This window comes from Calypte anna, chromosome 3, assembly GCF_003957555.1.
Source record: "Calypte anna isolate BGI_N300 chromosome 3, bCalAnn1_v1.p, whole genome shotgun sequence".
In the NCBI taxonomy this organism is placed as follows: Eukaryota; Metazoa; Chordata; class Aves; order Apodiformes; family Trochilidae; genus Calypte; species Calypte anna.
Window position 1 is genome coordinate 83130185 of NC_044246.1, and position 13086 is coordinate 83143270.

The window sequence follows — 13086 nt, forward strand, 5'->3', positions numbered from 1 at the left end:
GCTAGAATCATTTCTGTGGGAAGGCTCCAGTGAAAAGCTACTATATGTAACAATGAAAACACTGAATTTGAACAGAAATGCTAAAAAGCCTTAAAGCTGTTTTCAAATAACTTAGCCAATGCCAAGAAAAACATGGTAGACAGAGATATCCATGTCTTCACTTGGAAATATCTAGAAAAATCTGGGAATTGGCATTTGCCAGCAGAAGCTCACTGCTCTTTCTGGTTCCCCCTTCCCATTTGCTTTTACCTTGAAGGAAAAGCTAAGGAAGAAAAGGAAGGAAAGAAGGAAAAACTGACATTTCAGACTTGGTGTCAAAGTTAAGAACCACCATGCTTTTTAAGTTAAACACCCCCCCCCAACCCCTTCCCTGAACACTAAGTTGCAAAGATTGTATTTTATTCTACCGTTTGCTCAGACAGGTTGATTCGAACCAGACAGTTTCCTGAGGCTTTTGCCAGGGCAGCAACTAGACTGGTCTTGCCCACTCCTGGTGACCCCTCTAACAGCACAGGTTTGTTAAGCTGTAGGGCTCTCAAAAGTCTTTGTGCGTTCACTCCTGTAGTCCCGGCATTCAGAGCATAATCTGTAATGCTGTTCCTCTGGAGAACAGGCCCTAAAATGAAGGAAAGGTAAAGCAGAAAACGATTAAACCAGTGTTGGGGAAACAGTTCAGAAATATACAGATTGTGAACAATCCTGACTTACTTCAGCTTAGGCTACAGTGGGTTAATGGTTATTGAGGCCTAGTTACAGGTTTCTAAAAATGAGCTAATGGGAAAGAGATAACTAATTGGCAGCAGAAGAGAAAAACAATTATGTGAGAAGAGTGGTTCCGTGAGAATGGAATATGTAATTGGAATACAAAGCCACCTGCATGAGATGATTGTGTAAACAAGGCTTCTCTATATAAGTGCAAATTATTAATAAACGATTTCATATGATCATATTGATGTGTACATGGAATCCTTAAGCCTCTGCAGACTTTTTTCCCACAAACCAGAATTCTTATGCTGGAGCTGCTGACAGCGTGCTTCTTGATGAGATCAGTCTGTCTGTCTGCCTGCTGATCCCTTTGCAGCAAGTAATGTGCCCTTGTGGCCAAGAAGGCCAATGGCATCCTGGGGTGCATTAGAAAGGGTGTGGTTAGTAGGTCAAGAGAGGTTCTCCTCCCCCTCTATTCTGCATTGGTGAGGCCGCACCTGGAGTATTGTGTCCAGTTCTGGGCCCCTCAGTTCAAGAAGGACAGGGAAGTGCTTGAAAGAGTCCAGCGCAGAGCTACTAAGATGATTAAGGGAGTGGAACATCTCCCTTATGAGGAAAGGCTGAGGGAGCTGGGTCTCTTTAGTTTGGAGAAAAGGAGACTGAGGGGTGACCTCATCAATGTTTTCAAATATGTAAGGAGTGAGTGTCAGGGAGATGGAGTTAGGCTTTTCTCAGTGGTGACCAGTGATAGGACAAGGGGTAATGGGTGTAAATTGGAGCATAGGAGGTTCAAGTTGAATATTCGAAAAAATTTTTTTACTGTAAGGGTGACAGAGCCCTGGAACAGGCTGCCCAGGGAGGTTGTGGAGTCTCCTTCACTGGAGACATTCAAAACCCGCTTGGACACGTTCCTGCACGATGTACTCTAGGTGGCCCTGCTCTGGCAGGGGGGGTTGGACTAGATGATCTTTCGAGGACCCTTCTAACCCCTAGGATTCTATGATTCTATGATTCTAAGTAATAGAGACCTAACCTCTATCCCCTTTTCAGAGATCAGGCACGTATGCTATGTTTGACCCATAGCTGTCTCTTGGCCCATCTCCCCGTATGTATGCTGATTTTTGCAAAAAAGCATATACAAAATATACAATATATTTTGCCATGGAACTTTGACACTTCCTGGTTCATGCCCCCAACTAGCACTGCAAAATGATAAATCTGTCCTTGAGCTTCAGACGTATCAATCTATAACTCAAAAGCAGTTTTTGAAAATGTGGCTCTGAAGGATACAGCTCAGTCCTGTAATAAACAGCGTAATAATCTGCTCCATATACTACTAGTTCTGTGAAGGAAGGGTTCTTTAATTAAAGTGTGCTGCTAGGCACATATTTTCTTCTCTGTTCTTATGACATACAGTGAGGAAAGTGTACAGAGCTTGTCTACCAAATTCCAGACAGTACAGCTCACTGGGACATCACTCCCCCAATTCTGTAATACAGCATTTTTCAGGTATACAAGATATCAATCACTGATTTATCTTACACCTCTTGGTATCTGTTAAGTATGTCAGTGATCTTTCCTTTTGTGATCTAATTAGCAGAGGAAAATGAAGTAATTTACAACCCTATGCAGCGCTACAGGCTGGGGACAGAGTGGCTGAGAGCAGCCAGGCAGAAAGGGACCTGGGAGTCTGGATTGACAGGAAGCTGAACATGAGCCAGCAGTATGCCCAGGTAGCCAAGAAGGCCAATGGCATCCTGGCCTGTATCAGGAACAGTGTGGCCAGCAGGTCCAAGGAAGGGATTCTGCCCCTGTACTCAGCGCTGGTGAGGCCACACCTCGAGTCCTGTGTCCAGTTCTGGGCCCCTCAGTTCAGGAAGGATATCGAGGTCCTGGAGCAGGTCCAAAGGAGGGCAACCAGGCTGGTGAAGGGACTCGAGCACAGACCCTATGAGGAGAGACTGAGGGAGCTGGGGGTGTTCAGCCTGGAGAAGAGGAGGCTCAGGGGAGACCTCATCACTCTCTACAACTCCCTGAAAGGAGGGTGTAGCCAGGGGGGGGTTGGTCTCTTTTCCCAGGCAACTCTCAGCAAGACAAGAGGGCACGGTCTCAAGTTGTGCCAGGGGAGGTTTAGGTTGGATATTAGAAAGAATTTCTTTACAGAGAGGGTGATCAGGCATTGGAATGGGCTGCCCAGGGAAGTAGTGGATTCTCCGTGCCTGGAGATATTTAAAAAGAGACTGGATCCAGTGGCACTCAGTGCCATGGTCTAGCAACCGCAACAGTGAGTCAAGGGTTGGACTTGATGATCTCTGAGGTTCCTTCCAACCCAGCCAATTCTATGATTCTATGATTCTACAGTCTTATGAATGACTAATCTAATCCATGAATATCACTACATTTAAAGATGAATCATTAATATAGCATTAGGAACACAGCTTCATGTGCTAAAAACTAACCAGCTTAACTAAAAGCTTAAAGTCATCACTTTTTAATCCCTTCACTGTATTTTAAGAGTAGATAGCAACATCTGGATAATTCCACTTGATAATTTTGTCATGAGGAAGCGAAATGGAGGAAATGAAAACAATTTTGCAAAAATTGCAAAGAATTTCTCAGAGGCTACAGCAAGCCAGAGAATTTCTCTCAATCCTGTTTAGCACTGTATCCAGGACCACTGTTTCCCATGCTTTACAGAGGGCCCACTATGAGCTGTAGCTTTAGTTAATGGAAAGTAAGATATTCTGACCATGCAAAGTGACAAAAATCACAACTCAAAATTAAAGAAACTTTGTTACTCAAAAAAAAAAAAAAAAGCACCTCCTAGAATTATGCCATTAACCAATAATTTTTAAAAGTCACAGAAAGCAACTAACAGATATGTCTTGTTAGTAAATGTGATTCAACTGCAAACAACACACTGAGAGGTAGAAAAGGCATTTTTTTAAGGCTTGAGAACAAACTATATATTGCTTTGTAATAGTCCAGGTATTCTACTTAGATTCCGTGACTAACAAAACTACTGGGAATAAAAAACACAGAATAAACATCCACCCAGTCCCACAGTCTCTTGCCTTTTGGAATGAAAAAGGGGTGGATTCCCATGAAGTTGTCCATCCATACAAGTTCTCTCTTCTTTGTTCTGTCATAAATCTGCAGTTCATTCCTTTGATAATCAGTCAGCTCAAGGAATTGACTCATTTTCTCACATAAGAAAGTCAGGCATTTTTCACGAGCTAATAAAGCTGTTTCAGCTGAGCAGGATGTTGTACCTGTAATTAAAAGGCTAAGTGTGTTTTACAAATATAACTAAGCATGTTAATCTTATGATTAAAAAACTCAGTTCCTTCACAAATGCCATTTTTGTGCAGTATTCTGTTTCAGATTTATATTTCAGGCCAGTGCTTTTAGCTTCCCATTGCTTCCAGTACTATTTACCATGGGCAAATAGTTCTGTGAGTAACAGAATAAACAACACTGTATTTTCAAAACCCTCTGTTCTACCATCCCTATAATCCTGATCCCTTATCATAGACCATCCCCCTACTCTCCCCTTTTCTGGCTATTTCTTGCAGCTTTTCACTGTTTCCATATCTTCTATTTATCACCTGGGCAAGTGGCCAAATATGGCCAAAAATGCCAAGATGCATTCTGCACTGTGCACACACTATAGGCTACCATGCACAGACAGATGCTGACATGTGGAGTGGGAGAGAGAGTAATACATGGTCATATATTTAGATACCATAACACGTCAAAAGACCCAAAAAACCCCATGGGCTTTCCTAATTTCTGTGCTAACCTTTGTAATATTTTTATTACTACTCCCTCTACTTTACTTAAGCTTGTTGTATTACTCAAACTCTTGCTACTGAAACACAAAAAAGGCATATGAATTGCAGGATATTGTTAAATGGAAATGAAAACTTCTCCCAGAGGAGTTCTATGCCAAGGATTTTGTCTGCATTCTGCTAAAACATATTAATAAAAATATGTACCTTCATATTTTCTGCTACTTACCTGATCCTATCCCATCAATGTATACCAGACATGCAGCATGGATAAAAGACATAACTGGAGAAGTGTGCAGAAGGCTATATTCCTTGGCAGAATTTGACTCTTCATTCTCTACCATGGCATTCATAAAATTAACCCACGACAAAACGTCTCGCACACTAAGAATACACTGGCGACTGAACTCTTGATTAGTCAGCCACTCCACAAAGTCCATCATGAACTCTGCTATGTCTGCACCTGAAAAAGTAAAAAATTAATGCAGTTATCAAATTATATTTTTGGTTACATCCACTATGTTGCCATATAATAAGCATCACTTAAGCAGGTAGAGCTACAATGCGGGAGCAATGTGGATGGGTAGTCTATATTCTAATAGGCAAGATGACTGAAGAGTAAGTCCCTGCCTGTGCTGTAGTTACAAATACTTTTAAATTCAAGTAACAAGGCTTAAACAAGTGATTAAGACTAACAGCAAAGCTGCTGCCAAAAAAAATGAACTGCCAGTTCCCTATCAACACCTTATGTTGGAACTAAGATTAGACACCAAATAGCTGGGGATGGATGGTGAAGTAAACACAGCCTTAATCTTTTAGCTAGCCATGAAACATCCAAAATGGGGGAAGAACAAAGACCAAAACATTTCATAAGTGTCCTCAGAGATGCACTTTATAAGAAAAAGGGACACAGTGGTGTAAAGTCTGAGGAAAGTTGAGCAGCCTCCAAAATAACTTTTTTTTAAACAATGTTTGAATTCCAACGCATGAAGAAATACCCACCTTGACTGTTTATTCCTCTCAGAGACAATCCTGGGCGAAGGTTGTGTTTTACAATCTGTATCAAATCACCCCGGCCATTGCTTTGTGGACACCATATTTCTGTAAACCTGTTGCGCAATGCAGGAGAAAGCTGCAAAAAGGCAGAACAACACAGCAGCTGAAATAACTTGACATCATATTACTTAAGTTTGCAGCTACCTGAAGGACTGGAAGCCACAGTACTTAAACAATCAACAGGGCCACTTTGTAAGTAAAATCTTTGAAAGTATCGTCAGTGCAGGAAATGGCTGATAATGACCATGAAGTTCAAAATAAATATGGAAAGAAGCTGAGCTGGTTTGCAAGTACATAGGTTTCATTTCAGTCTAGGACAAGAGGGCATGGTCTTAAGTTGTGCCAGGGGAGGTTTAGGTTAGATATTAGAAAGAATTTCTTTACGGAGAGGGTGATCAGGCATTGGAATGGGCTGCCCAGGGAAGTAGTGGATTCTCCTTCCCTGGAGATATTTAAAAAGAGACTGGATGTGGCACTCAGTGCCATGGTCTGGTAACTGCAGCGGTAGTGGATCAAGGGTTGGACTTGATGATCTCTGAGGTCCCTTCCAACCCAGCCAATTCTATGATTCTATGATTATGTATCAAGCAATGGCTATGTAATGTCCCTTCGCTTACAAAAGCAAACTGCCACGTGGAAATTCTCTAATTACATCTCATTTCTGCAGTTCCTCTCTTCCTTTGGTGGAATAACTCAGGCAAAAATCATTAGCACAAACAATGCAGAAATAAATCCCCTATGAACACATGGCTTTACAATGAGCTGTTCTGGACTGTAAAAACCACTTTAACTGAAGTTTTGTGTGGTGTTTTTCTGTTTGTTTTGAGAAACAGATTTTTTTTCATTTAATAAGAAAGGTCTTTTAGGATGTGATGTTCATATTCAGTGAGAATGACAACATGGCTTCTAACTGTCCCTTTCGGAACAGTTGTAGAGAAAATAATCTATTATGCAACTTGGCACTATTCTGGACTCATGTTATTAGCTGGGTTTACCTGCTTCATGAGCCACATTTCCTGTACTTGAGGTATTCTACATATCAAGCCTATATAGAGCAATCTGAAGTTGTCTTTGACATTCTGCTGAGTTCTGACTTACACTGTCAAAATGACAGCACACAGAAGTGATGAAAAGCAGATACAACCTAACCCTCCTTTAGAGCAATGAGGCAGACACACACTAGGAAGCACTGGATGCCAGAACTGGCATGATGCATTTTTTCATTGCATTTCCAATCACCAGCCAGTCAATACAAACAGAAGATGCACGTAGTGCTTCCAGTCGCTATGACACTTACCTCTTTTTTCCCAAAGTCACCTCCTGGGTTCATGGTTGCAAGGATACGAAATTTCTTTCCTGCAACTAACAGCTCTACCTCGTTCTCCTCATCATCTTGACCACCTTTTTCAGCAAGGACTAATGTCTTTTCGGCTTCAAGAACACTAAAGAGAAGGTTAAAAAAAAAAAATTAAAAATGAGTAAGTTTCACTTCACACTTCAAAAGGTCACTTAAAAATAAAAATCGTATGAATTGGCCCGATTAAGCTGTCATTGGCCTAAAATACATACAAATAAAATTTAAAATCAGTTCATCCTCCAAAACTGAGAACATTTCCATTTTGTTCACAAGGAACACTACCTAGCCTTGCTGGTAAGATCCAGTTCAAATGATCTGTCAAAAACGTACATAGTAATGTTTATATCTCACAGCTCTCTACAAAAAAAATTGTATTCATAGGAGCTATATAAAGAAATCCACACAATGTCTTCAAGCTGACAGACACCTGAGAAGCACTGCTCTAGGTTTTTCTGGGTTTGGGGGACTTTGTTTGTTTCCTTAGATTTCTTCACCATGTGCTAAGCACTGTTAAAAGTTTGAGCTGTTACCTACTTGAAGAGGTTAAGTGAACTTTATGGAAGAATGGTAGCTATAATTATACAAGGAAAAAAACCCCAACTTGTAACAGAGGGTTTGGTTATGGTAGAAAATATAGCTGGTATTCATCTCAATATAATGGATAATGGAAAAGGCTAAAATGAGAGATGTCACTGCAAGCAGGTATTGAAATTATATTTTTATGTTATTAATTTTTTACACACATGGAAGAGAGAGATAACTATATTTTGTTTCTGGTATTTGATAAGATGCATCACTTACGAGAGCTTACTGATCTGCTGAAAATATTAGTATTGCAGTATCCTACTTTTCAGCAACAACTATTCATTCTGAGAGCAGTGTGCCCAGACCAGAAAATAAAGGTGCATAAAAGAAACTAGAATTACACTGATAATGTTTGTGTAAGGGATTCCAACATTGAGGACACTTCATATTAGCACATTTAAGACGCACCTGTTGAGTCGCTCTAGAACAGAATCATCAGCTAAAGAAATCTCATCAAGGAGAAAAAACCCCTCCTCTTTCATTGCTAAGACAAGAGGTCCATCACACCACTCAAAGAGTCTAGAACCATCAGATTCCTCCTAAGACATGGAAAAGGAAGTGAAAAGTAATTAATAATTTCTATTTTTTGCTTCCATGCTCACACTATCATAACTACTACTGATGCAAGACAAACCTGGTCTTTTGACCTCTGTCTGACTGGCCGCAGTCCTCCCAGAAAGTCAGAAGTCTCCATATGCAAGTGGCAATTCACTGAGTATAGCTTCTGATTTGTTAATGCTGCAAAGATCTGACAAATCGTTGTTTTACCACACCTGCAAAGTAATTTAATTGAAAGGAAATAAAAAAAGAAAATCAGCTCATTTTGGACAGGATTCAGTTTCACTTAAGTGCTCTGAGGCAAAGGCCCAGCATGCATATTTCCTACCATTCCTTGCCTTGAAAGAAATGTACGCAATGTGAAGCTATTTTTGGCACAATAACTATTGCTGACTTGCACAAGATGATTTTAATAAAATTATAATCGATATCTGCGTTGATGGATTTCTGCAGATTCCAAGTCAAATCTATTTCTGTCTGCCCTAAAAGTTCTCAACTAACCCAACATTTCACTATGCTGCACGTGATAAATGTCTAGACAAAGCCGAAGTCTGAGGGAATAAAATTCTGAGCCCTTGGAGTTCTCATTTATTAACTAAATAATTCAGTTCTCCATTTTGTTGCATTTTTCTTTTCTTCTCTTCCACAAAAAATTACTTCCTATATAACCAGCGCAGGAGACACCATCTGCTTCCAAAAGCTCCTTTACAGCCTACAAGACATTGACAGGGGGGACACAGATGTAGTATCAAGGCTATATTCATGTTCTTAAAATGTGTAAGGCAAATGTGCTCTCTAACAGAAATGTGCCACAAGTCCCCAGAAGCAGCCCCTCCAGTGATTCAGTCAGATTTTACAGGGCATCTTGTTAGAGGTGGGGATGGAAATCAGCTAATTTCAACTTTATTACTTTCTATATAGCTTCTACATACATAATGCACATAAACCCATACTTGTGCTGAAACAGATGCAATTGCTTTCCCTCAAAAGGAAACTGTGAAATACAGCAGCTGCAAATCTGCCAGGACAGAAGGTTAGATCTCCCAGACCAAAGCAGCACTGAAGCCCACACATTTTGTGTCTGACTCAATGGCTTGTGCAGCATAATGAAGAAATGCATCAAAAAAAGCAAGGTTACCCAGTGTCTCCCACCAGCAGCACTGCTTCACCAAACTCCAGGGCTCTTCCCACCAAAACAGCAAGTCTCCTCATCCCCCGAGTCCAGACAATATGGTTAAAGTCTCTGTCCATCACTGACATCTGTGTGGAGGATTTAGCTGTACAACACAAAACAATCCATCAGCCTAAGTCATGTCTAAGAATTACCAGCATAGCTTTTCTGGGATACTCACCCAGTAGCTTTTTTACACTTTCCACTGAGAAGAGAGACTCAGGATACAGTTTTTTCTTGAAGTGTTTTTCAAGGACACTCTGAATAACATCCACCTCCTCCTGTTTCCTGACTCTGCCTGCCAGAAGCATAAAACCTATAAAACGAGGAAGGGAGAGAAAGCAATTACTATCTGGTTGATCAGCAACAAAAATAAATACTTGAGAGCTAGGATCAGAAAACAATTCTACAAACACTTAAAAAGCCTAAGGCAGCAAGGCTCACCATCATTTGCTAAATGCTGAAGCCAGTCACACTCCTTCTCCAGCTGTTCTGCCAACCTGTACCTTTCAGCCCAACGAAAGAGATCCCGCAGGGTAATGAATCCATGCTTCCCAGCAAACACCGTCGAACCTCTGCGGTGAGACTGTGGTAAGGAGAAAACATGAGTTGTTTTTCAAGGAACCTGTCCCAGTACTTGTAGCAAAGCTAATCAGAGCTTTCTGATGTGACATTTCTTCAAACAAATTGTATGGCAAATAAAAGAAAAAAAAAGTCTTGTACAGTCAGGACTCCCAAACTCAAACTGTCGCTAAAGCAGATACATGATAGGTACCAGAAACAAAATAACACAGATAATAATAAACAAAAATATTAAGAAGAAAATAGGTACCTAAAATAAACCAAAATCCAAACAAAAGGTTAGGCTCTACACCCAAACATTTGTTAGCACTTTCAAGCATGCTCTTGCCTGTGCTGCTGCAATTGCTTTTAGATATAAGATAGTTATAACTGCATACTAAGAGTACATGCCTGTTAATCACAGTACATCCAAAATTATTGCTTAAAAGTGATACCAAATTTAGCATGAACCCAAGACAGCTACAAATGCAGTACTGTACTCTGAATCCAGAGCAAGGGAATATTCTACACATCAAATCCCAAGGCCCTTGGTTATAATTTTTTTTTTTTTTTTTTTCTGCTCGCAAATCTGCCAACACCTTCTATCTTAACCACTGAACAAAGCACTTTGAGGGGGGGGGGGTCTCTTCCTCCAGTTATGGCTTAGGCTTTTAAGTATCTACCAATGAGCAACATCTCCCCCCCTAGTGAACTTCTATTATTTACTGATAAAACATATTTGCATTTCTTTTACACATAGAAGAAAGACTCATACCTGCAGGTCTAACATGACTTTGACAAGCTTGCTGCAATAAGAAGGTGGCAAACTGCATCGCTTGTGCAGGATGGTTTCTAGCTCAGCACTTGGCAATTCATCAAAATGCAGTTCCACAAAACGATTCCTGAAGGCTCTGGACAAAACCTAGAATATGAAAACATAGCATTGCTTGAACTTTTTTCCTCCTATATTCTGCACATTAAATATCTTCCCCTACACATCCAAAGGAAATGTTGATAATGTCATAGCACAGAAATTTCCACGTGCACATAAACATTGAAAGAAAGCTTAAAAGACACCCTGGATGAGGACAAGAGCTTTAAAATATGTTGCGTTTTAACTGCAGTAGGCAGCAAAGCACAGAACAGCCACTCCACTCACTCCCCCCACAACAGGATGAGAGAGTGAATCAGGAGAAAAGTGAGAAAACTTGGGGCCTGAGATAAAGACAGTTTCACAGCAAAAGCTGCAGCCACAAACAAAGCACAATTAGGAATCCATCCACTACTTCCCATCAGCACATGGGTGTTCAGTCATTTCTAGAAAATCAGAGTTTCCTCATGGGTTTTTTTGGGAAAGAAACACTCAACATTCCTCTTCCTCCTCCTCCCCTCAGTTTTTTTGCTGAGCATGTCATAAGGTGTGTGTTATCCTCTGGTGAATTGGGGTCAGCTGTCCTAGCTGTGTCCCCTCCCAGCCTGCTTGCTGAGGCAGCAGTATGAGAAGCAGAAAAGGCCTTGAAACTGTGCAAGCCCTGGTCAGCAATAACCAAGACATCCCCAAGTTATCAACACTCTTTTGGTCACAAATGCAAAACACAGCCCCATCCCAGTCACTATGAAGAAAATTAACTATTTCAGTTAAAAGAAGCACAAACTGGATATCAATAGCCTAAGGTAAATCTCCAGTACACTTGAGCAAGAAATACCTACTTAAATATAATATACATGAACTCCAGCATAATACAGCTCTTACATCTCAGCTACTACAAATGAACTAGAATGGTATCTGCAAAACATGCAGCTAACCTAAAAAAAATCCAGTGGTACTGAAAGCTAGTCCACTGTTACCTCATCTCTACCTCCTGAGAATGTCATGTTAATTCTCAGCCTGAAGAAAAGGAGGCTCCAAGGTGACCCTATAGCAACATTCCAATGAAGGGAGCCTACAAGAAAGCTGGGGTAGGGCTTCTATACAGGTGTGCAGTGAGAGGGCAAGGAGAAATGGTTTAAAACTTGAAGAGGGGAGACTTAGGTTAGACATTAGGAAGAAGTTCACTATAAGGTTAGTAAGACACTGGAAAAGGTTGCCCAAGAAAGTTGTGTCTGCCCCCCCCCTGGAAGTGTTCAAGGCAAAGCTGGATGGAGCCTTGAGCAACCTGGTCTAGTGGAAGGTGCCCCTGCCTATGCAGGAGGATTGGAACTAAAAGATCTTTAGGGTCCCTTTCAACCCTAGACATTCTATGGTTCTATGAATGTTTTTCATCAGAAAGTTTTCACTTCTATGGAAAAAAGGTTATTTCCCTAGAGTCAGAGCTGCTCAAAGGAAGAGATTATACAGACCTTTCTTCCACCATACAGTCCTGGAGGATTCTGTGTAGCAAAGAGCATGAAGCGAGGGTGAGCTTTGACAACTTCCTGGGTCTCAGTAATGAACAGCTCCCTGTTATCATCCAACAAACGGTTGAGAGCCTCCAAAACATCAGTGGGAGCCAAATTCAGTTCGTCTAGAACAATCCAGTAACCCTTTCTCATTGCATCTATGAGAATGCCTTGAAGGGAACAGGAAAAGTATTAACTAAAAGTCCAACAAACTCAATCTAAGAGAGGCATGAAATCAGATACTTCTAGGAACCTGTTTTCACTCAGTATAAATGCTAATCCAGAAACAGAAGCAACAACATTGTTTAAGTTGATGAATTCTTTTCTTTAAGCCCAATGGGACAAGTACAACAAGATAAACATGGAGTCTGAAGAATGCATGGATATTCATGTAATTATTCTTAGCATGCAACTACTAACTTTGTACGAGTTTATCTCTAATAAATAAATCAGACAGCCTAATAAAACAGAAGTTATGCAGAAAAGAAGAAAAAAAGCAGTGAAGACGGGAGAGATAGAGATAAGGGCTTGGTATTAAGTGTAATATGCCCACTCACCTTCCTTGAATACCAGCTTCCCAGAGGCATCTGATGTGTAACATCCAATATATTCCTGGATGTCAGTATGCTCATGATTGTTAATCCTTACACAATGATTCCCAGTAGCAGCAGCCAACCAGAGAATTAAACTGGTTTTACCAACAGAGGTCTCTCCTTGAATGAGTACTGGATGAGTCCTAAATGGGGTAACCAAAATAGTTGAGAAATTGTGAGCTCATGAAACAAAATGGTTTAGAAGCACCAGTCATATCTTTTGTGTATACAAGGTATCAATGTCATCTGAATTTTTCACAGATCTGCATTACCAAACAATATGACCAAAATATCACTACTTAATTCACTTGAAGTATCCAAGACCATACA

At 40.6% G+C, this 13086-nt stretch overlaps 1 protein-coding gene across 1 annotated transcript in view; it reads right to left on the reverse strand.

Moving 5' to 3' along the window:
* The window catches only part of MDN1 (midasin AAA ATPase 1), a 101051-nt gene that overhangs the window by 57276 nt on the left and 30689 nt on the right, over positions 1 to 13086 (reverse strand). Inside the window, exons 24-36 of the mRNA XM_030447151.1 lie at positions 12721 to 12899; positions 12125 to 12333; positions 10560 to 10706; positions 9668 to 9809; positions 9405 to 9539; positions 9191 to 9329; positions 8129 to 8267; positions 7903 to 8033; positions 6850 to 6994; positions 5499 to 5628; positions 4726 to 4959; positions 3780 to 3977; positions 408 to 616 (exon numbers count right to left, since the gene is read on the reverse strand). Of these exons, the coding sequence (XP_030303011.1) occupies positions 408 to 616; positions 3780 to 3977; positions 4726 to 4959; positions 5499 to 5628; positions 6850 to 6994; positions 7903 to 8033; positions 8129 to 8267; positions 9191 to 9329; positions 9405 to 9539; positions 9668 to 9809; positions 10560 to 10706; positions 12125 to 12333; positions 12721 to 12899 (2137 nt within the window). The remainder of the gene's footprint in view (positions 1 to 407; positions 617 to 3779; positions 3978 to 4725; positions 4960 to 5498; positions 5629 to 6849; positions 6995 to 7902; positions 8034 to 8128; positions 8268 to 9190; positions 9330 to 9404; positions 9540 to 9667; positions 9810 to 10559; positions 10707 to 12124; positions 12334 to 12720; positions 12900 to 13086) is intronic.